At 35.1% G+C, this 25,809-nt stretch overlaps 1 protein-coding gene across 2 annotated transcripts in view; it reads left to right on the top strand.

Moving 5' to 3' along the window:
* The window catches only part of ank2b (ankyrin 2b, neuronal), a 165,224-nt gene that overhangs the window by 81,404 nt on the left and 58,011 nt on the right, over nt 1-25,809 (top strand). The window contains exons 16-29 of one of the 2 annotated variants that reach the window (XM_056462193.1): nt 956-1,054; nt 1,513-1,611; nt 3,150-3,347; nt 4,729-4,827; nt 4,922-5,020; nt 5,625-5,723; nt 8,090-8,188; nt 8,309-8,381; nt 13,215-13,356; nt 15,998-16,009; nt 16,173-16,257; nt 17,822-17,913; nt 18,206-18,241; nt 22,139-22,363. In XM_056462193.1, the coding sequence (XP_056318168.1) occupies nt 956-1,054; nt 1,513-1,611; nt 3,150-3,347; nt 4,729-4,827; nt 4,922-5,020; nt 5,625-5,723; nt 8,090-8,188; nt 8,309-8,381; nt 13,215-13,356; nt 15,998-16,009; nt 16,173-16,257; nt 17,822-17,913; nt 18,206-18,241; nt 22,139-22,363 (1,457 nt within the window). The remainder of the gene's footprint in view (nt 1-955; nt 1,055-1,512; nt 1,612-3,149; nt 3,348-4,728; nt 4,828-4,921; nt 5,021-5,624; nt 5,724-8,089; nt 8,189-8,308; nt 8,382-13,214; nt 13,357-15,997; nt 16,010-16,172; nt 16,258-17,821; nt 17,914-18,205; nt 18,242-22,138; nt 22,364-25,809) is intronic. The other variant, XM_056462194.1, reaches the window with a different exon arrangement.

Here is a 25,809-nt window from a genome sequence, read left to right as displayed (position 1 = left end):
AAATTATGGGTCCGTTTTTGGGTGTTATTGCCAGAGGAAATAATTTTTGTTACACTTTATTTTAATGGTCTCTTTTAGACAGTAACATTGCTTGCAATTACTTTACATGTTATTACATCCCTTTAGAGTGTTAGTATGCTGTTAGTGTCAGAAGAGTTTTATTAAGTACTTGATATGAAATGGAAAAATTGCTTTTAAAAATGCCTAAAGGGGAATGTCAAAGTGTGACCAAAATAGGTTTTATAAAATAATTTGATTTGACATTTATTGTTATTATTATTATTTTTTGTTGCAGATGAAATAATTGTAAATTAACAGCAAGGTGTAATTGTTTTTTTTTTTATTAGTAAAGTCTCCCCAAAATATACTAGAATAAAATCAAATTGACTACAGTCATTGTTAATGCTGTTAAACTGAAGTATCCTTGTGTTGGTCCAGATATGAGGTCTCACATGACTCATTGTCTCTCTCTGCTGACAGTATTAAAAAACTACATTCAGAACATCTAGCTGTGAGCAAGCAATAACGAAATTTAATGTGAACATTCTGTGCTTTTAAAAATACTTAAAATATTTTTCGGTAATACTTTTAGGACACAATACGTTTAGGTCACAATTCACAGTATTAACTAATCATTAACTGACACTATAAGCTTAATAAACTACTAATTAGCTGTTTATTGATAGTTAGTAAGGTAGAAGTTGGGTTTAGGTTTTGGCTAGGATTAGGGATGCAGGATAAGATCATACTTCATAACTACTAGTGAACAGTTAATATCTTGATAACAGGCAGGTAATAAGCCAATAGTTAATAGCATGAATTGTGACCTAAACTAAAGTGTTATACTTTTATTTTCATACATTTTGAGTTATGTCAATATTGCAATGTAATCTATATTTAATTCAGATAATATGGCTAATAAGAATGATCTGATTCATCTGATTCATACCCACAGAAAGGATTCACACCTTTACATGTGGCTTCAAAATATGGAAGCCTGGATGTGGCAAAGCTTCTTTTGCAGCGACGGGCACCTCCTGACTCGGCTGGGAAGGTAAATGCACCGGAAAACCATAATTGATTGATTTTTGATGAAGACATAGTAGCTTTAATTGGGCATTTTTGACAAATATGTACACAACTATTAGTTTTAAGTCTAATTCAAAGAATCTTATGGGATGTTGTTTAAAAGAATTGCCTTGAGGCTATGTTGACTGCAAGAGTACTGGTAAGCATCGTTTTACTTACTGATAACATTTTGTTAAGAAAAGGAAACAACTTAGTTTTCTTCCTTTTTTCTTTAATAAGGAGCCAGGTTTTGTTTGTTGTCGAGCTTGCACTCTAATTTAGATGATAATCTCACCTTCGTTTTTAACATGCAATAACAATCCCTGTTAACACTGCTATTGCATTAAATACTCCATATGTGTGCTTACTGTAGGTTTGATTTAATGCTTTTGCAATGCTAACAGTTCCCCCTTAATCATGTTGCACTGACCCTCATCCCAGCAGAATGGTCTCACTCCTCTACATGTCGCTGCTCATTATGATAACCAGAAGGTGGCACTCCTCCTTTTGGACAAAGGGGCATCTCCTCATGCCACCGCTAAGGTGAGATGTAATTTCTCTTTCTTTCTCTCTCTTTCTCTCTCTCTCCCTCTCTCTCTCTCTCTCTCTCTCTCTCTCTCTCTCTCTCTCTCTCTCTCTCTCTCTCTCTCTCAATAGATAGTAGTAGTAGTAAAAAAAATAAGAAGAATAAAAAAATTAATAATAATATATATTATAATTAAATAAAATATAAATAAAATATATATTATATTATTTAATATATCATATTTATGGTGGCTTGAGAAAATCACACTGTCAAACTGACTTAAGGTTATGCTTAACTCAGACTACCAATCTGCCAAACACTGATGACCTTTCAACTAACTAACCACACCCTAGCAACCAATAGACTTCCATTGTAAAAAAAAAAAACTGCTATTGACTTTACATTGGACATACTGACAACAAACCAATTCATACTAAAATCATACTAACAAACATACTAATTATACTGGTACATGGTAATTTGTGTTAGAAACTGCCTAGCAACCACCCAGAACACCTTAACAAGTGCCTAGCAACACCTTAGTAATCACCTAGAACACCCTAGCCACCACCCAGAACACCTTAGCAATGGTCTAGCAACGCCTTAGCAATTACTTGGAACACCCTAGCAACGCTTTAGTAGCCACTCAGAACACCCTAGCAACTGCCTAGCATCACCTTATCAACCACTCAGAAGACCCTATCCATGGCCTAGTGAACACTCAAAACACCCTAGCAACCACCTAGCGACACCTTAGCAATGATCTAGAACACGTCAGCAACCACCTAGCAGCCACTTAGAACATTTTAGGAACTGCCTAGCAACGCCTTAGCAACCACTCAGAACACCCTAGCAACTGACTAGCAAAACCTTAACAACCACCTAACACACCCCAGCAGCACCTTAGCAATCACTCAAAACACCCTAGCCACCACCTAGCAGCGCCTTAGCAACCGCCTAGCAACCACTTAGAGCACCATAGCATCTCTCTCTCTCTCTCTCTCTCTCTCTCTTAAATTTTTAACATAGGCTCATTCTGAAAGCGTAACCCTATATACATTTCTGGAGATCCTGAATTATGTAGCCAGAAGTACGTATGGCTGCATTTCATTTTTTAAAATGTATGACGCCATATGTATGTATGTATATAAATGTATGTACAGTATGACGCCGTTCCTTTTTGGGTCAATCAGTGCTTTTTAAAATACTATTGGTTGGGTTTGGGGAAGAGGGAGGGTGGGTCAATTGATCGGTCAGGTCAATAGGTCATTCAGTCAATCAAACAGTCAGTCGACCGTGACCTCTGGTGGATTTACGACAGAACAGCAGGCGTGAATGGCTCTCACAAGAGAAATTCAAGATCCTAAAAAGCATACATAGCAGCCTCTGGTGGATTCAGGAAAACAAAAACTGCAAAAACAATGTACCTCCGAGGACATATTTGACGGTCTCCAGAAATGTATATAGAGGTACATTTTCAGAATGAGCCTGGGTTGCAAATTTTTGTGTTTATACCAGCCTAACCATGCCTTTTGTTCTTTCTTTCTTCACCTAGAATGGATACACTCCTCTTCATATAGCAGCAAAAAAGAATCAAATGGAAATAGCCACCACACTCCTACAATATGGAGCTGAGACCAACATCCAGACAAAACAGGGGGTGATGCCGATCCATCTGGCATCCCAGGAGGGACACAGTGAAATGGCGGCTTTGCTTCTGCAGAGAGGAGCCCAAGTCAATGTAACCACTAAGGTAAGTGACTTAAAATCAAAATCACTACATCTGTTATTTTTAAAGGCAGTTTCTGAGGCAGAGTTATTAAAAAATATATAATTGAAAATGCTGTTTATCGCTTTTACAGATAATAATATTCAATATTTGGGGCCAGATTTACTAAACGGGGCAAATTAGTGTGAAAGTACCATCCCATAAAAGCCAATGGGCATGGCAATTTCTGCTGATTAGGATGATCCACTGATAATATGGTAATTAAAAGCAAACAGACGCAGATTCTCATTTACAAAAGGCCCAATGCAATCTTCCTAGAGCAGCACAAATAACTTAATGTGACTTCGTAATCGATACATTTGCATGTCTTCTTCTGGTGTTTTAATTAAACCAACAAAAGTAGGAAAAATCTCTCTATTCTACCACATCCGATCGTAAAAAAAACAGGTCTTAAATAATTTCAGTTGTTCATGACCAAAATAACCTTTAAAATGAGATTAGTCAAGGTCAAGCTCTGCTGTTTAGGGACGTCTGCTTTTGTTAAGTCTAGCACAGACTCATTGTGAAAACATACCCCCGTATACATTTCTGAACAGCGCAAATTATGTAGCCAGAGCTATGAATGGCTGCATTTCATCTTTAAAAGGCATGCTACAGGGCGGTATGGCGCTGCCTATGGCTTCTGTTTTATTTCGCGTTACCAGCTGACTGCTTACCTCCCTGTGGGCATCTTGTCCGCTGTTACCAGTTTGCCGAGTAGCTCGCCATCGGCAGACTTGAGATGCAGAGCGGAGTTGACCGCAGTGATGGGGTCCGAGTCTGGTAAAGAACAGTTCCAGAAAGCAGGTAAAACAAAAGCAAAAGGCAAAAAATTTTAATAAACAAGTAAATAACAGGGAGAGAACGTGGTAAGATCTGAAAAGGTGGTAAAAATCAGGCGGCCACAAGGGCTTTTCCTTTTTTGGATTGCGTTTGAAAACACTGTTGGTTGGGTTTAGGGAAGCGGGTGATCGGGTCACATGGTGCTTTTGAAAACACTGTTTTGAAAACATCAGTTGGGTTTAGGGTAGGGGGTGATTCAGTCAGTCAGTGACAGTGTCCTCTGGTGGATTTACATGAGAACAGTAGGTGCAAATTGCATTTGTGAGAGAAAATTGAGATCTGAAAAAGCATCCACAGCGGCCTCTGGCAGATTTACATGAGAACAGGAGGTATGAATTGCACTCGCGAGAGAAATTTAAGATCTCAAAAAGCGTACACAGTGGCCTCTGGAGGATTTGCGAAAACAAAAACTGCAAAAAAAGTACCTCTTGGGACATATTTGGTGATCTCCAGAAATGTATATAGTGGTACGTATCAATAATGATCCTGGGTTGGTTAATTCATGTAATTCATGTTTTCTCAGAGTGGACTTACATCACTTCATCTGGCTGCCCAAGAAGACAAAGTAGGTGTTGGCGAGATCTTAGTTAAGCAAGGTGCCAACTTAGACCAACAAACCAAAGTAAGCAGACTTTATTTTACAGCAAAACACTTTTTGGCATTTTTACATTTATTAATACATTTGACTGACGATGGCCCTATAATATTCTTTCCAGTTGGGATACACACCTCTTATTGTGGCCTGTCACTATGGAAATGCTAAGATGGTTAATTTTCTGTTGAAGAGTGGGGCAAGTGTCAACGATAAAACAAAGGTATTTCTCAATGCATTATTTATAATAATAAGTATACAACTTTACAGTGCTCAACATAATTGAGTATACCCCAATTTGAAAATGAATATTTTTCTCCATTTCTCAGTGAATATGGGCAATGTATTTTGGTGCATTTAAAAAAAACATATATTAAACAGATAATCTTATTAAAATCTTATTAAAGTCACCAAACATATTTAGAAATTGAAAGATAATACAATTAAATTCAAGCAAAATGTTGCAAAAAATGACAACCTTCATTTCAATAAATTTTTCAAAATTTTTGCTTCTCTAGATTTTTGCTATGTTTTAAATTTGTATTTAATAGTTTTTGGACTGTTATTGTAAGTTATTTTGTTAGATAAGCTCCAGATTTGGCGTCAGTACTGACTAATCTAATGTATATGCACAAATATAATATTGTATAGTTTCCTATTAAAAATATCAAGTTAAAAGATTGATTTGTGAGGGGTGTACTTATATATGCTGAGCACTATACATAAACACTTGTAACCCTAAGTATTACATACATAAGTATAGCTACAAAAAAGATAGAAACATGTTATATGCACTTTGGAAAATATAACATTTGTGTCTTTGTCAGAATGGTTATACACCTCTGCACCAGGCTGCACAACAAGGCAACACACACATCATTAATGTCTTACTCCAGTATGGGGCCAAACCCAATGCCATCACTGTGGTGAGTAAATACAAACACACACACGCACACTGCAATTTATGTTGTTGCAGATTCTTTATTAAAATCTACATATCTACATTGTCTTAAATACAAATTTACCAGAAAATTAATAGGTAACACTTTACAACAAGGGTGTATTAGTTAATGATAGTTAACATTTGTTAACATGGATTAACAGTAAACAACACACCTGTTAATCATTACTTAATCTTTGTTAATGTTAACTAAACCTTTATTGATGTGTTGTTTAATACATTAGTCCAGTGTTTCCCAACCCTGTTCCTGAAGGCACACCAACAGTCCACATTTTCAACCTCTCCCTAGTCAAACACACCTGAATCATCTTATCATAACATCAGAAGAGACTCCAAAACCTGAAGTTAATGGGTCAGATAACGGAGACATCCAAAATATGTACTGTTGGTGTGCCTCCAGGAACAGGGTTGGGAAACACTGCATTAGTCAACATGAACTAGTGGTATAACAACTGTTATTCAGCATTACATGATCTTTGTTAATGTTAACTTACGTACTCTTATTCTTATCACCTCTTTACATTATTTACATTTATTCTTTAAAATTAGTTGATGTTTACTCTCACTTAAATGCATTTGTTCATAGATTAGATAGCATGACATAACAATAAACAACACATATATAACAATAATAAATTTGATATGTAAAATAACCGGGTGACGCGATGGCACAGTAGGTAGTGCTGTTGCCTCACAGCAAAAAAGTAACTGGTTCGAACCTTGGCTGGGTCAGTTGGCATTTCTGTGTGGAGTTTGCATGTTCTCCCCACGTTCACGTGGGTTTCCTCCTGGTGCTCCGGTTTCCCCCACAAGTCCAAAGACATGTGGTTATAGGTGAATTGACCCTTCGCTAAGCCACACCCAAAAACCGCCACCCACCAATCGTGGCTTAGCAACCGTACCTACGCGCAGAAGCTCTGTCAAGCTTTCGAGCGAGGGAAACAGGCCATAGCGTTGTGCATATGGATTGTGCAAATCTAATACCTGGTATCCGAAAAGTTTGGACAGGGTGGTGGAATTTTTTCCCTTTTCAAAACTTAAAACCCAAGTGGAGAAGTGCCAGCGTGGATCAAACTCTGTGAGGGGCACTAAAGGAGCGGAGTTAAGTTAGTTTTGTTTTGATATTCCTGACACATTCAGTGATAGACCGACGGCAATAACTCACACACCTCTTACCCTAAACAGATCTAAACTGTGTTTCATACAAAAATGCAAAGCAGGTTATGTTTCCCAGCTGTCTTTTTCTTTTTTTTCCGCTCAATATTATCTGCTCCGTTTAAGCCCTCTCCATAGTAGGCATACTAATAGGTATCATATTTCCATCTGTTTCAAGCTATAAATATTTGAAATTACATATCAACAGAACAAAGCAGAGATGTGATCACAAACTGAGCACTTGCGATCAATATATTTCAACAGTAACTAAGGAGGGCGGTAGTCAATTGAGTAAGCTAAATTGTCCGTAGTGTACAGTATGTGTGTGAATAAGTGTAAATGGATGTTTCCCAGTGATAGGTTGTGGCTGGAAGGGCATCCACTGCGTAAAAACATGCTGGATAAGTTGACGGTTCATTCCGCTGTGGCGACCCCAGATTAATGAAGGGACTAAGCTGAAAAGAAAATGAATGAATGAATGAATGTAAATTAAACATTTATTAACCTGTCAGTTAATACATCAGTTAACACAGTTAATGCTTAATTATGCCTCGATCACACTAGAGTTTGAGCTTGCGAAATTGTGTCGTACGGTGCTGTTAAAAGGGGTGGGGCTAGACAAGATGATTATATGGCATTATAAAAAGTGAGCGATTGATCCATTTTTTACATTTCTGTACAGAGAGGTAATGTTATGATTGGTTTCACGCAGTCACGAGATGCGATTACGCAGGTCAGATTTTACCTAGCTTGAACTTTGCAATGCAGCGAACTGCGAAACATGTCACACTAGCTTGCGTTTCCAGTCTGTTGCATACATTTGAATGGAAGTCTATAGGACAAAAGTGAAGTGTGACCGTGGCTTTAGTTAAATAGTTAACGTGAAGAAATAATGAACAAATGTTGGTAACATGTTGTTGCAGTAGTCTACACTACAATAGGGGTTATAATTCCAATAACTAATAATTTGGTAATAGTAAAACATGTTAGTAAAGGTTAACAAGCATAAATGTTGTGTGCTGTCTGGAGCATACTCAGAATTAAACAGAGAAACATGCAGTGCTTATAAGAAGGTGTCTGGTGCATTTGGGGAGGAAAGAGTGTGTCATCTACTGTTCCAAAGGTAACAAAATGTATTGATTAGGTTGTGGTTAATGTCTTGTTTGTTTTGTGTAGAATGGAAACACTGCTCTTGCCATCGCACGTCGCCTTGGATACATTTCTGTGGTAGACACACTGAGAGTGGTCACAGAAGAAATTGTCACAACCACAACGGTAAATTAACCGTAGAAGATGCTTTTTAAGATGCCCCAAAATGGATACAATGTGTGTGTGTGTGTGTGTGTGTGTGTGTGTGTTTTACTGTATTAGTTAAATTAATTTACTTCCATATAGACGGTGACAGAGAAACACAAACTAAATGTGCCAGAAACCATGACAGAAGTCCTTGATGTGTCTGATGAAGAGGGTGAGTGTGACAATAATTTAATTGCCCTATTGAAAAATCGATCTATCTATCCATCTATCTATCTATCTATCTATCTATCTATCTATCTATCTATCTATCTATCTATCTATCTATCTATCTATCTATCTATCTATCTATCTATCTATCTATCTATCTATCTATCTATCTATCTATCTATCTATCTATCTATCTATCCATCCATCCATCCATCCATCCATCCACCCATTCATCCATCCATCCATCCATCCATCTGTGACAGTCCTTATCAGTCAGCTGGTCAGTCAGTCACTAAATCAGTCGGTGGATTACAGTTTTTCGCTTTGGTGCATTTCTCACAACATTATTTACATTTTCACAACCGTTAATGCATTTCTCAAAACAATTAGTACAAACTGCAAAACCTAGTTGATAACCTGCAAAAGCGCGTCATGCTTAAAATGGATAGCCCATTCCTCAAAAGCAAGTATTCATGTCAATGAAAGTGTCAGTGTCCTGACACCATTGTTTATGAACAAGATAGTAAAATGGCTTTGTCCTGTTTTCATTATGACAGTTTACTCTCAATTTTTTTTTCCAATGCAAAAAAGTCAGATTTTGGTGACACTTCCTGAAAATGCTCAAGACAGGACTAGATACTATTTGTACAGCCATTTGAAAACTACAGAAAAGTTAGACATCACAGCATTTAGTTAGGTATCTAAGTACAAGACACTGAAAATGTATGTTTCACATTTTCACTGCATATGCTCTTTGCAATTCAAATTTATTCACAGCATTGTGCAAAAGAATAAATACACCCTTATTTACAACAAACATAAACTCCCTTTGGGTAGAACTGTACACAACTGTAAACACTATTGCAGTAAATATTGGAACTGAACCTACAACATACATAGGTCTGTAAATCATTCATGAAATTGTTCAATTTAGAAAATTTTCAGAAAAAAGATTTTAAATGTTTTATAAAATTTGCTTGACAGATTTTTGACAACTAGTTCAACATTTTTGTATGTAATGAGTCAAGTAATGAAATCAGGACTCTTAGTTTTATATGGAATGGCTATTCAGCATTCACAAGTTTAGTTAATTTTGACTCACATGACATAAGCAAATGATAATGTTATAAAACAGTAGAGAGTATTATAAAAGCAATATATGCATGTCCAAAAGCATTCGCAATTTGTTGGAAGGAATGAGAAACTGCTACAATGATGTGCACAAATGAATAATTGTTTTGAGAAATGCATTAACTGTTGTGCAAATGTAAATAGTGTTGTGAGAAATGTACCAAATGCGACTGAGAAAAACTGTATACATAATTTCTTTAATGGCATTGGCAAGATTTTGATCAGTTTTCTCTTGTAATGTGGCACATATTTAGTGTGTTCTGGTATAACTGCATATCTGGGTGACTGATGTGTGTTAACATGGGATTTCCTGCAGTTCGGATGCTGGTAGAGGATGGGGCAATGTCAGATGATTCTATTGATTTTGAAGGTATAGATAGACAGAGCATGGACTGCTGTGGTTTAATAAATGCTTGTACTTGGTTTTAACATACTTAGGATGCAAGAGGTTTGCATGGACTTATGGAATTGGCTACATTTAGTGTACATGTAGGGTACTAAATAACTGACAAACCTTTGCAGTGGTTAATGATTTTTTTAACACAATGATATGTACTGAAGCCTTTGTTTTGATTTTGTTTAATAGAATTGCATTGCACCCAAAATAGTTAGGTCATGTGTCCACCGAAGTATTTTTACGCTCCAGAAATGCAAGTGATATTCTAAAAAATACTCAAGCCCTTCTTCTACTGTCAAAGCATGTTAAAAACTATAAGTTCTCAAAGGTGAGTGTAAAACACATGCTCATAGCCTGGTTGCACAGTTTTAAAAATTGGACACTTCCATATTGACAACAAGAGTGTTTCGAGTTTATGATGTTTAAAAGGAATGCTGTAACATTTAGGTGAGACAAATGTAATGTGTGCAACAGATCAAGAATGAGGCAGGAATTCTGAATTTAGGATTTTGAATTTATGCCTTTTACTCAATGGTTTAAACAAAAGATGTAACAATAATAAATTTACACAGGCCAGCACACTGCCTCTTTAAACTTTTACCTTCTGGTCGATGCTACAGAGCACTGCGCACCAGAACAGCCCAACACAGAAACAGTTTCTTCCCTCAGGCAATCCATCTCATGAACACTTGATGATAATAATTGTGGAACCAACATCACTACTTGCTATACACTTTTATACACATATACACTTATTTAACAACACACTTTACATGCCAGTTTGCACATAACAGCTGCTCATATAACATTGTATATAGTAATATAGCTGTACATACACTTGTCAATTTGTATATTTGCATTCACTACTTGTATTTTTTAAAATATATTTATTATCTGTTTTTTGTCCTGTCTCTGTAATGCTGTTGCACTGTAGAAGCTTTGTCACAAAAACAAATTCCTCGTATGTGTGAACAAACCTGGCAATAAAGCTCTTTCTGATTCTGATTCTGATTCTGATAATAGAAAAAAAGAAATACAGTGCATCCGGAAAGTATTCATTGCACTTAATTTTTTCCACATTTTTTTATATTACAGTCTTATTCCAAAATGGATTAAATTAATTTATTTCCTCAAAATTCTTTACACAATACCACATCATAATGACAATGTGAAAAAATATTTTTTGAAATTGTTGCAAATGTATTAAAAATCACATGTACATAAGTATTCACAGCCATTGCCGTAAAGCTCTAAATTGAGCTCAGGTACATTCTGTTTCCAGTGATCATTCTTGAAATGTTTCAGCAGCTTTATTGGAGTTCACCTGTGGTAAATTCAGTTGATTGGACTTGATTTGAAAAAGCATACACCTGTCTATATAAGGTGCCAGGGTTGACATGTCAAAGCACAAACCAAGCATGAAGACAAAGGAATTGTCTGTAGACCTCTGAGACAGGATTGTCTCGAGACACAAGGCTGGGGAAGGTTAAGAAAACTGTATGCTGCTCTGAAAGTTCCAATGAGCACAGTGGCCTCCATCATCCATAAGTGGAAGATGTTTGGAACCACCAGGACTCTTCCTAGAGCTGGCTTGCCATCTAAGCTAAGTGATAGGGGTAGAAGGGCCTTAGTCATGGAGGTGATCAATAACCCAATGGTCACTCTGTCTGAGCTCCAGCTTTCTTCTGTGGAGAGAGGAGAACCTTACAGAAGGACAACCATCTGAGCAGCAATCCACCAATCAGGCCTGTATGGTAGAGTGGCCAGACATGCTTGGAATTTGCCAAAGGCGTCAGAAGGACTCTCAGACCATAAGAAACAAAATTCTCTGGTCTGATGAGACTAAAATTGAACTCTTTGAGTGAATGCCAGGCGTTACATTTTGAGAAAAGCAGACACCGCTCATCATCAGGCTAATACCATGGTGGTGGCAGCATCAGGCTGTGGGGATGTTTTTCAGCAGTGGAAACTGTAAGACAAGTCAGGATAGAGGGAAAGATGAATGCAGCAATATACAAACACATCCTGAATGAAAACCTGCTTCAGAGTGCTCTTGACCTCACACCTGGGCGACGGTACATCTTCCAGCAGGATAAGGACCCAAAGCACATCAAAATATCAATGAAGTGGCTTCACAACAACTTGGTGAATGTCCTTGGGTGGCCCAGCCCTAAATCCTATTGATCATCTCTGGAGAGATCTGAAAATGGCTGTACATTGTTACTTACCATCCAACCTGATAGAGCTTGAGAGGTACTGCAAAGAGGAATTGGCAAAAATTCCCAAAGACAGGTGTGCCAAGCTTGTGGCATCATATTCAAAAAGACTTGGGGCTGTAATTGCTGCCAAAGGTGCATCAACAAAGTATTGAGCAAAGGCTGTGAATACTTATGTACATGTGATTTTTCAGGTTTTTTATTTTTAATAAATTTGCAACATTTAAAAAAAATCTTTTTACACATTGTCATTATGGGGTATTGTGTGTAGAATTTTGAGCAAATTAATAAATTTAATCCATTTTGGAAAAAGGCTGTAACATAAAAAAATGAGGAAAAAGTAAAGCGCTATGTATACTTTCCGGATGCACTGTAATTATATGATTTTTATGTAATTATATAGTAGTCAGCACTCAAAGTGGATCAAAAAAGATTTGAAGACAAGACAAGAATGGGTGTTGTTCAATAATTTTGGGGCAACACTGATGAACATTTTTTGTACATTGGCAAACACAACTGACAGATAACAGATAATAGAGATGACATAAAAACAAAAGTAAATTAATTAAATAATAGTTGTTGCCATTTTGAACAACTGTTTGGCACCTATGTGCTTGATAATTTAATTATTTGTTAATTTGCTCATCATATTATGCACTTTTTTATTCTTGTTTTTTCCCCATTCCAAACTCTAGGCAGCCAATATGCATCTGAAAGCCAAACTCCACTGTCAGTCTACAGTATGTCCTCGGTTCATTGGTATAGAATACAGGCTAGAGACACTGCACTTACTGGCCAGACTCCACGGCAGCTTCATTTAGCTTAACCTTGATTTAAATGCACTAGAACTGCTGCAGTCTAGATTGCTGTGTTACTAAAAGCGTAGAGGCTTTGCTGATATATGCTATCTGTATGAAGAATGAAGAATATATCAAACAAAGGTTGTGTGTATGTTTACATGTGTGTATATTTAATCTTTTTTTTCACTTAAGGTCTCTCATGTAATTGATCATAAACAAGTGTGTAAATGAGTAGACTATACGGATAGTATATGTAATCACAGTAATTACATTGTCTGTCTTTCTATCACCAGGTGATGACACTATGACAGGTGATGGTGGTGAATATTTGAGAGCGGAGGATTTGAGAGAATTAGGAGATGATTCACTACCTGGCCAGTACCTAGATGGCATGAACTACCTCCGCTTCAGTTTAGAAGGAGGCAGATCAGACAGGTATTTATTAATGATGAAATATATATATATATATATATATATATATATATATATATATATATATATATATATATATATATATATATATATATATATTATAAGATAATATATATATTATTTTATTTTTTATTTTTTACATTTTATCAGATTATTGTCATTTGTCAAGCATAAAAATAGCAAATTGTTAATTAGAACGGCACCAATACTCATTGAAGGACCACAATGTCATTTCAAACACAAAATCATTCACCGGTGATTTAAAAAATAATGGAACAAATTTTATGCATGTTGTTCATTAATTAGTTTACATGACAGTAGCAATTTGGGACTACAAATCCTAACTACTAAAAACTTTTCAAATGGTACAATTAAAAAAAATACTATTGTCATCATAAATTGCAAAAACATTATTAGGTAAATATTGCAATGTCATGAGCAAGTGTATCATGTGTTCAGTCTATATGCAATGAGTACTTGACAACCAAAACAACAATGGCAGACTACAAGACAGTGTGTGGGCAGGTGCATAGTGTTTCTTTATTAAGTGAAATCACCAACTACTCTACTGGCATGGGAAATACAGTGTTTTAGCTGTGCCTGTCAATGGGGAACATTCAACGTATTTATATAGTTTATATAATTAGAAATAATTTATATAATTATTTTATCATTTTTTTAAAGTACTGTAAAAACATTTGTGTCCTAGAGATCAATTTTCTGAAGTTGAGATTTAACATATTTTTATGATTCTAAAAGCTGAACAAACTGCAGAAGCCGATACAAATGTTTGAATATCTGCAATCTGAGGGTTTTAATATTTTGAACGTATTTTGTCCAAATAAAGTTATTATGGTTTGATATACAGTATTTAGGGAGAACAAATACAACAAATTATGTAACATGTAATACTATATTTTCTCAGTTGCTTTGGTACATTTCTCAGATCAGAATTGAAATTTGCTAAACAGTAAGTGCATTTCTTAGCAAATAGCAAAACAATATAGATTACCTACAAAAGCAAGTCTCTAGCTCAAAATCATTCGTTCATCTCTCAAAACTAAATTTCTGCATCAATGAACATGCCATCAGAATGTCCTTGTGTCATTGTGTATGGATAAGACAGTCAAATTGTTGTCAACATAACACAGTACACTGTAAAATATGGCTAGAGTTTTGATTACAAATATATTATAATATTTTGGCTACACCTTAATCTATGTGGAAGTTTGATTGCAAGACACTAGAGAAGACTCACATTTATGCTTTTACTATTTGAACTGTAATTTGTTGACAGACCATGTCATTGTTAAACAGAAAGTAAAAGACAGCACAGAAAAAATGTGACATAGGACAATGTCCTTAAGAAAAACTGTACATACAGTGTTGTATGAGTTAAAGTTCAGTCTTCTTACACCTCCTGAGTTCCTCACTGCGCACAAGTGACACGATGTGAAGATTGAACAAGTAGTTTTGAGAACTTAAATTCTAATCTAAGAAATGTACAAAAGCGATTGAGAAAAAAAACTGTAATATTCGAATTATTTGTGGCATAAAAAATAATTGATCATTTTGACTCATAAAGTGTATTGCTGGTTGTTCCTAAAAAATATGCAACTAAAGACCACACAGCAAAATCCTCTGAGCAAAATTTAGAGAGTATTTGGTCCCTCTTGAAATAAGGACAAACAGATTGGTAATTAGTAAAGCTGCTGTTTGTTGAGTTGCTTAATGATTCTTTGCTGAGATTTTGAGAGATTCAATCAATGTATTATATTTCAGCTGATTTCATCTAAGGCTGTGACTGAAGTCAGTTATAGTTTTGTGTTTTTCTTCTGTGGTTCTGTTATCAGTGCTCAATCATCACCTACAGTAATTAATTCTTTCATTGTCTCATTAACTTGAGTAACTTTAACTCAATTTAGAGAGCCCAAATACTATCTAAACTGAGTAAATTTTACTCAGAGGATTTTACTGTGCATGGTCCAGAGTCACATTTTCTTATATTCTCAACCTATAAGACATTCTTTTTAACCACACAGTATGATTTATGCGGTGTTAACAATAATACAATGAACGTTGTAATGCTGGGATAAAACATAATAGTTAGTTTATAAACAATGATGTACACGAAAGCTAACAAAACACATTAAAGTTTTTTCTGAATTAAGCGTGATGCTTCTAGTTAATATGATATCAGTGACTGAAATGAAATATTAAATTTTTCAAGAGATTTGTTCTAAAACACAGATTCATCCAGTAATGTAGTATTTCATTCAAACCAATTATCAAAAAATTTTAATATTTATAATTTAAAGTTATTTTTTTAATGTAATTTAGTTTTTTTATTAGACTGAAGCATTTACCGTTTTTCATAGCCATCTCTAAATTGTGTGTTGCTTTGTTTTGTCATCTAAACGGAATCAATAGAGAATATTGATGTCTGTTAAATTGAAATGTAATTTTTCTGGAATTGTGCAGCTCTTGTCATAGTTTTTTATTGATTTATTACTTTTTTGTGTTTATATTGTTACTAAATTACTTGCGGGACCACTTACAGTTCCATTGCTTGACTCAAACTTCATACATTTCAGTCAATATGTTTGATTGTAACACACTTTCTTCTTTCTGCTAATGCTGACAGTCGCCTACAGAGGTATGTGAGAAATGCTGTACTCTTTACATATTTATGGATTTTGTTCTTATACATTGTTTCTGTAGTTGAACTCTTTCTGCTTGATGGATAGATGAATGATGAAACAGAGTCTGTCATGAGTGCCTGTTGACTGATGTTGTGTTTACTGTATGTTTTCCCTCAGTTTGGACAGATCCTACACTCCCACCCACCAGAGTTACTACTCAAAACATTATGGAATGATGGAGGATGTGATTTATAGTAACCAGGTAATGCTCAACGTTTTTCAAATATATATTTCAGAGTATTGTATCATTTATATTGTGTCCTCTTACATTTGTTATTAAATGAAAGTCGGTTGTCTATGTTAAATGTTGTATAGATGTTGTATAATGTATGTTAGATTTTTTTTGAATTGCTTCATAATTCCAAGTAGACCATTTCTCCAAAATGGAAACTTGTAGTACATCAAAATGAAATGCGAAGTAAACTTTTAAAACAAAACAAAAAGACAAAGGGCTCTATCATACACCCAGCGCAATAAGGAGCAAGACGTGTTTGGCGCGATTTGTTGCTTTTTCAGAGCAGCGCAACAGTAATTTTTCCGTTTCGCACCACGTTATTTAAATAACCATTTGCGCCACTTTGTGGATAGGTGTTCCAGTCTATAAAAGAAGTGCTTAAAGGTGCATGGTTGGCGCGTTGCTATTTTGATGAACTGAAATAGACTGCGCCATTTACATGCGCCAAGTCCAGCACAGAGCGCGTTAGTTATGCACCTATGTAGCTCCAAATGCTTACACATTGCTTAATATTTTGTAAAATGATAGAAAAATGATTATTTTGTACATAAAAATAAAAACCAATGCCTCCATGCCTTCATGTCCGGCGGGCTTTTTCAGTGTATTAATGACAATTTGCATTTGTATAATATGATTATTATTAGCAGTATTATTTATTATATTCATATTTATATTAGTTTTAATAAAAACAAGTTTAGATTTGTCCACCTGTCAGGTTTTGGAGATGTATGCGTCATATGTATGGGGCATAAGAACAGTACGTGTGTTTGCATATAACGTTATTATTTTTCATTTATAAGTTTTGAAACAATCTAGTTTTGAAACAAATCTTTGCCCTTAAGTACGAACAACATCATTTCCTTATCCATGAAAGTAAAGGAGTAAAGTAAAGTAAAGTAAAGTAAAGAGAAAGTAAAGAGGCTGAATGAAGAAGGATCATTCTTTATCTTCGTGCAGATGGTTTGTTTAACTGGTTTCTCCCTACTGAAGCATTCAATTTCTTCACTTACAAAGTCAGCCATGTAAATGTGTCATGTAGCAAATATGCCATGGCACAACGCAACTGACTCTTAAAGGGAATGGGAGATGAGACTGTAATTGGTTAAATGCAAGTTATACTCAAAACACGGCCATAACTCATTAAGAGAACAAGCACAACCCTGTAAAAAACCCAACCTTAATTTTCCATTCTTAAAAGTAGCAAAAGTAGACACGCCCTTAATCCTTTTGCACCATGCGCTTTAGACTTTGAACATAGATTGTTAAAATAGAGCCCCGAAAGACAAAGACTAAAGTTAATCATGTTAAAACTTGACACAAATTACTCTGTATTTGTTTCTGAAAATTTCAAACATTGACTACATTTTCATAATACCTGTCTCTTAAAATATTGCATTTAAACTGTATTGTTCCATCAATCTTTTAATGATGTTTTTTTCTTATATGTCTGCAGATTCTGAATACTTGAACTCTGCACTGAATGTCTGTATTACACTAGTGTAAATAAAAGAAATTGATTTCTTCACTCCAGGTGTCTTCTCTTGGAAGAGAAAATGAAAAGGACTCATGGGAAACAGAAAACTTGGACAACATAGCACTTTCCACAAGTCCTGCTCATTCTGGGTATGGAAAATATTTGTCAATCGCACATACAGTATTCTTATTGACACTTACTGTACAAATACTGAAGCTCTTTGTCAACACGGTTCAATACTCACTTTAGTTTATTTCTCTGTGCATGTTACTAAAAGTTTTTAACAAAATGTGTAATACAATACAGTTTTTGCATGAACCTTGAATAACCTGATTTATATGATGGCCTTGAAAAAGCAAATAACTGTCCCTTCTCACTTACTGTCTTTCAAACTTGGTGCTCTCTTTCTGACTTTTCTCTCTGATGGATTTTGGTCTTCAGCCATTGTTCTCCATGTCATGATCATGACAATAGCAGGTGACTGCAGTGGGTCTCTGGACCTCAGTGTCTTCCACACAGAACATCACTTAGTTTGGTGTCTTCTTGCTGTGCCTCTTGGAATACTGCAATTCATTGAAACGTTATTGGTGTATATAGTATCTACAGCAGCCCTGTTACTTTAACGTACTAGGCTTTCAGATTCAACTGTAGAATCATGTAACACCATCTTTATAACACAAAGATGCCAAAAGGCACTGCAAGTTTGAATGTTATTCATCATTTCACGAACTCATCTTGAAGACTAACGCAGCATTTGTTGTGTGTTTGTCATTTATTTATGTGTTCTTTAATCATTGTGTTTTGTAACTCATCCAGCATGTTTCGTCATAATTTATTATTACTTTAATATTACATAATGTATTCATTTTAATTTGAATTATTAGTAGTTCTTTCTGCCGTTTAGCAGTTTGGTGAAATCCACCTGCTTCGAATGTTCACTCGATTGAATGGGCATTACAGGTGGTTATCAGCTGATAGATATGGGCCAGTTGGGACCTTTTATGCCTACTGCTAGGCTCAGAAGGCTGTTATCATCCATCCACATGGTTAATCAGCTATACTAATAGAGAAGACTCCAGATACAGACCTGTTTTTACATTATTGTGACAGTTGGGTTTAGGGTTGGGGTAGGGGTAGACAATAATAAAATGCAATTATTTTAACAATAACAATAACAATATAACAATAACAATATAAATAATTTTCGTTAACTTCTGGCCACAGCCTTACAGTATATGATCTATAGCTGATTAACCATGTGGATGGATGATAACAACCTTCTGAGCCTACTAGTAGGCACAAAAGGCCCCACTGACCCATATCAGCTGATACCCACTGATAACACTCATTCAATAGACTGATAACATTCGAATCGACTGTGAGATCAGACAAAAATATCTAAAAAAAACATGTTATTATTATTATTATTATTATTATTATTATTATTATTATTATTATTATTATTAGTAGTAGTAGTAGTAGTAGTAGTAGTAGTAGTAGTTGTTGTTGTAGTTGTAATTCTAGCATGTAGCACTTAGATGAGATCAGACAAAAAATATATAAAAACATTTAACTTATTATCACATGACAATACCAACATTCTATATTAATAATCCTGTCCAGCATTTTTGGAGGGAAAATAAACATAAAGGGGTGGTATCATGAACTAGCACAAGAAACAGATACATTAGATATTTTCAGTACTGTAATTACTGTGCAAAAATATACATTATGCATTAACATTATACATTAACAATTTTTGTCTGTCTGCATGTTGTGTCTCGAGAATTGTATTATCATAAAAAATATTTCCAGACAGTCTGTGCAGGTGCTGTGTGTGTGTGTTTGCATGAATATCAAACAGTGATATATATGTACATCATATATGTGTGTTGTTTACTTACCGTACGTTTGCATAGACAAAAAAATAAAAAGTACAATATTCACATACTGATACCATCTAAACTGTAAAAGGTTTACATACAAACATTCTTTAGATGTACTTTCATGAGTTCTCATGTTTGAATTAATTGTTTTAAAACTTTTGTATTTTTGTTCATGGAGCTTACTGTATATTTACAATTACATTCATTTAATGAAGTTGGCTTATTTACTTTTATTTACTCGATAACATGTTTAAAAAGAGTGAACTTTTTAAGATTAGTTTTTTTTGTATGTATCTTCGTATACAGTCCATCAGGGGTGCGTTTTCCAAACAACGACATAACTCGTGGCTGAATGATCACAGTACGATGCATCCTTCGGGAAAATAATGATGTAGTGACGAGTGTTTCCCAAAACTGTAGCTGCTTTGTAACAGATCTATCGTTTGAACCACATTAGTTATAACGTAAAACGTCCAAAATGACACTCTAAACAGGGTGGAGTAACAAGTCCTTTAGAGAAAAACCCCATACTTTTTTGTGCAAATTATATTGTTTTACACGCACACGCATTTAAAAAAAATCTAATATTAGTTTTGGTAAAAACATGTACTCGTTTTCCATATTAATTGAAATGTATGTAAAAGACACATATTGGACCTATGTTTCCTTTACAAATTTTTTTGAGAATATGCCATATTCTATTCTAAAACATAAAAGCACTTAGCCCACACTCTAATCCCATATATAAATCGTTAGGCTAATGTTTGTAATGTACAGTAGGCCATTTATTAAAAAAATAAAATCCTACTTAATAATAAGAATGATTATTGTTAATAATAATAATAATAATAATAATAATAATAATAATAATAATAATAATAATAATAATAATAATAATAATAATATTATTATTATTATTATTATTATTATTATTATTATTAACAATAATCATTCTTATTATTAAGTAGGATTTTATTTTTTTAATAAATGGCCTACTGTACATTACAACCATTAGCCTAACGATTTATATATGGGATTAGAGTGTGGGCTAAGTGCTTTTATGTTTTAGAATAGAATATGGCATATTCTTCTTCTTCTTCTTCTTATTATTATTATTATTATTATTATTATTATTATTATTATAAATAGGATATTGTTTTTTTTGTTTTTTTTTTTATCTATTTTTACAATTTGACACAACCACTGCAGAAATGGTCTAACCAACTGGATCATGTCATCTACAGTACAGATACATTTCTTAATAAATAGCCTACTATAAATTAAAACCATCAACGTATGCTACATAGTTTTGTTTTCACAAGCTTTGGAGACATAACGTAAATTCTGCTTTTAAATAATAGGTCACTTATAGCTTTCGTCATGAGCCACGGCTGCGTTCGAAGTGACATAAATGATTTCAAAGAGCACTGCGAAGGGAACTCAATTGTCAATATGAAGTTTGCTAAAACTGAACTGTAAAAATTCTTTGAAAGCAAATGACAACTAAGAGAGATGACTTTAATGTTTTTGTTTTAATCATTCCAAGTTTAAATGTTCAAAAGGAATAGGGCATAGGGGGGAAAACTGGTAAAAGAACACAACCAGGAATTCTGCTTCTAACTACAGCTCTAGAAAATTGTAGAAAGTACAGCTCTGTAGTTGGAAACATAAAAGTTGGGAAACACCAAATCAACAAACTATGTTTGTAATGACAGAACTTGCGACCTTAGTTGTCTAAGGTTGGTTTTCTGAAATGCACCCCAGGTTGTTGATGGTGGCCTGTGGAATGTTGGTCCTCTCCTCTTCAATGACTATGCAAAGTTTCTGGATAATGGCAGAAACTGGAACACGATGTCGGATATGGCAATCCAGAGCATCCCAAACATGCTCAATGGGTGACATGTCTGAGTTCTGGGTGTCACAAGGCCTGTCGAATGCACAACCAAATTCTCCAAAAAAACCTTTGGAGATGGCTAATGGTAAAGAAATAAATATTCAATTCACAAGCAACAGCTCTGGTGGATACTCCTGCAGTCTGCATGTCAATTGCATGCCCCCTAAAAACATACAACATCCAGCAACTTTGCACAGGCATGAGGTGTGGACCAACATTTCACAGGCCACAATCAACAACCTTATAAACTCTTTGCGATGAAAATGGGTTTCAACACCCTCCCCACCTCTTCACCCCAATTGCCCCATCACCCAAAACATATTTGTGATGCAAAACATTTCTGCAGCTGAAGTTATGTTGTACATGTAGTATGTTTAGATTTTAGATGATGTCAGTGTGTTTATATTGTACATTTCAGTGTCTATTCAAACATACTAAAACTTATATTTTTGTTCAAGGAGATTAGGCTGAAATATCATGATCACCTTTCAAAAGTGGCTTGTGATTTCGTGGCATACTGTGGTTCTTTACTTAAAATTCCCAAACTCTTTTGTTTTTCATCTGAAGATATGATATATCCCTTTCTCGCTGCAGTTTCTTAGTCAGCTTCATGGTGGATGCTCGAGGAGGTGCCATGCGAGGATGCCGTCACAACGGACTGCGGCTGATCATTCCACCACGGAAGTGCAGCGCCCCTACTAGAGTCACCTGTAGACTGGTCAAAAGGCACCGACTGGCAACCATGCCTCCAATGGTAGAAGGTGACGGTCTAGCCAGCAGGCTGATTGAGGTTGGACCTTCTGGAGCTCAGTTCCTTGGGTAAGCAACTACTTTATGAATTTATTTGATCGTTTAGAGAGTTGGACAGTGACATCTGAACACAAATAAGTTATGTTTATTATTGCAATGTCTCACCACTATTTAAACATGCAGTATGTAGGTATTGCAGTCTAAATTCTAAATACTGTAGAGGATTTTTTTTCACCTGGCCTCTCCTCTAATGAAACAAACAGGAGCGAGCTTGTCGATAAAGCCGTACACTATAAGCTTCCCAGCTAATGCTAAAGTTTAAAATATTTGTGTTTTTCCCTAATTAAAAACTACTTCATGTGGATTTTTATAACTCTGAATCTGCATCTAATTTTGGAGGATGCTATTGTCCTACAGAGGTCGCATTTTTAGCTGTGCCCGCATACATTAAGGCACATTGGGTTGCAGAGTGCCAAAATATAACTGGGTAAACCGACAGTAGGTGAAGTTACACAGATCAAAACAAAACCAGACATTCTGACTCAGATTTTTAAAGCAGAGTAACTGACTTTAGTATTTGTTTTCAGATAAACAAGTATGTTCACTTAGGATGTTTTGGCAAACATATTATGGTAATTTTTTTGCCAAAAAGGTACATACAGTACCTTTAAACTAAGGCCCCGTTTACACTATTATATGTTTTAGTTTTAAAACAGCGTTTTAGAATGAAAATGATCCGCGTCCACACTGGCATTTCACCTAGCGTTTCTGAACAGATCTACGTCCACACACCACCACTGAAAACGCACATCACTTGACCACACACACTCTGGCATGCGCTGCAGTCTGAGCTCCAGGCAGTCAGTGGGTGCTTTGAGAATAAAATTCCAGGTGACAGCTGTGAACGTCAGATGGTTCATCAAGAATTTACTGCTAGAAATAATGTCACTTTAGTTTAATTTATCTTGTTTTTTTATATTATCTTGTTGTCTTTATCGACATATTCCCAGACTTTGGTTTTTTGAATCTATTACTTCTCAGGTTACGTGTTTTGGCTGAGCGCAAAGATAAGTTAATATATTCGTGTATGTAACCACGTTCACTGATTCTGCATATTTGACTGATTGCTTGTTTTTATTTTCTTTATAAACTTATTGTACATTATACTTTTATAATGGCCATTATTGATTATTAAAACTAATATTCAGCAAAAGAGACAGGGTATGTTTCATATTTTCACTGAAAATGAAAGGAGGCAGTTATGTTATAGGCTCCATTTTGTTATAAATATGCATTCAGTGAACATGACGGTCATATAAATATGTAGCTACATGACGCCTCAACATTTTTGGTGTCTGTTAAGTTAATATCAAAATGAAAATAGGCAGTTCCTTATATCATATATCTTATATGTTTTTATTTTGTTGTTAAGCTAGTGAAACAGTGTAGCCAGGGTGATGTGAATGAGGCTATTCATTTTAAGTACATGTTCCTTTTAAAGATTTACCCGACATGTGCTCGGCAGATGTTTTCCATATTAAACTTCTGAACTCTGAACTTACAAGGAAAGGATGCAAGACTGAACTTTGTGTAGGCTACCTAATATTGTGGAAAAAGCCCCAATCAAACCTCCGTTTTCAGATGTCTCAGTTTTCCCCCATACACACTGACACGGAGCAGCAGCGTTTTAAAACAAAAACAGCCTCTTCAGCATTTTCAAACAGCTCTGTTTTCGATGCTCGAAACGGGGTAGTGTGGACGGATGGTGTAACTGTAGCAAAATTAATGCATTTTAAAACTAAAACATATTAGTGTAAACGGGGCCTGAACTTGTTAATAATTTAATCGATTATTTGAATTAGTATGATATATTTTATTGGAGTCATCAGTGTTTAGAGTAGTTGGGTGCTCTGGGCTGTAGTGGAATAATTATTGTCTACTAAATTTCTAGATTATTTAATTAGATTTGAAGGGGCTGTCTGACCTAAAACTGCTTATTGGCGAAGCCCCAGTATCTTATCTTGTTCTGATATGTATGAGTTTTCTTCTTACCCAGGTTTAATGAATTCATTCATTCATAAAAGAATTGTTTAAAAAAGAATAATACAGTTGTAACAGCATTTATTGATACATATATGTGCTACTGCCAGTAGGTTAAGTATGGAGAAGAACACTCGTTGTAGATCTAGACAGGTAGTGCTGGTGTGGTGGAGATCAAGACAGAAATAAATAAAACTGCACACTGTAGATATGAGAGATTGTCTCTATGCTGCCAGCTAGGAAAATCAGTTAGCCAGAAGAATTAAGGTCAAATATAATGACAATTGTATTAAAGGTTTAGAAATATTTCAAGTATATACATTTACACATATATTTATATCGTTATTGTACGTTTTTAAGGCAAGGCAAGGCAAGGCAAAGCAAGGCAAGGCAAGGCAAGGCAAGTTTATTTATATAGCACATTTAATACACAATGGTAATTCAAAGTGCTTTACATAAAAAAGAATACAAGAAACAAGAAAATAAAAATCATTAAAATAATTAAAATGATTAAAACAGATAAAACAGATTAAAATGTCTTAAAAGGTTATAAAATAATGAAAAAGAAAAGAATATATATAATAATGGTTTAAATGGTATGATATGTTATTGTAATGAAAAGAAAGTGCTGGTACTTTCCTTCTTTGCACATTATTTTAAATTTCTAGCACTGCTATGATGGAATAATGTGCATTGTGCTCTTTTCTTTGCTGCCTTTATTACTCACCTCCTGTCAAAATGATTAATGCTACTGCTGCTTTTCTGTATTTAACAAGACTGTAACGCCTAATTGTTTTGTTTTTGGCTTAAAGGCTTGCAAGGAAATTCATTGTGCCAGCAGCCAAACCCTTCTTATATTGCTCCATGATTGATTTAATACGTTCTTGCCTTACTACTTTCTAACAGTGTAATGAATGTGTAATGTTCTTACATTACGCCTTCATGCCCTTATTTAACAAACTGTTTGAGGGGACAGGCATTTGTAGTCATGCCTGAAATTGGAGTGGATGTTATCAGGTGTGCTCATTCAATCCCATAATGCACCCCATTAGTTAGTTTGCAACACATTTACACCCAATGACTAGACAGTGAAGAAAGCCCATGTGCTGAGGTCAATTTAATATCCCATATAGTTTTCTGACAGTGTGTATGTGTGTGTGTACATGTGAATAATTGTGCTATAGACTGTTCTGGGGTGCATTTCCCAAAGAACAACATACAGTAACTCGTGGCTGAACTATCATAGTACGATGCATTGTTTCAGAAAAGAACGATGTAGTGACGAGTGTTTGCCAAAACTGTAGTTGCTTTGTCGCAGGTCCATTGTTTGAACCATGCTAGTTGGTAATGTAAAACGTCCATTATCACCCTCTAAACAGGGTGAAGTAGCAACTTCTTTAGAGAAGAACCCCATACTTTTTTGTGCAAATTATATTGTTTTACACGCACATGCATTTAAAAGAAATCCTAAATTA

This window comes from Danio aesculapii, chromosome 7 (assembly GCF_903798145.1).
Source record: "Danio aesculapii chromosome 7, fDanAes4.1, whole genome shotgun sequence".
Classification (NCBI taxonomy): Eukaryota; Metazoa; Chordata; class Actinopteri; order Cypriniformes; family Danionidae; genus Danio; species Danio aesculapii.
This window is presented reverse-complemented; position numbering and strand designations above follow the sequence as displayed.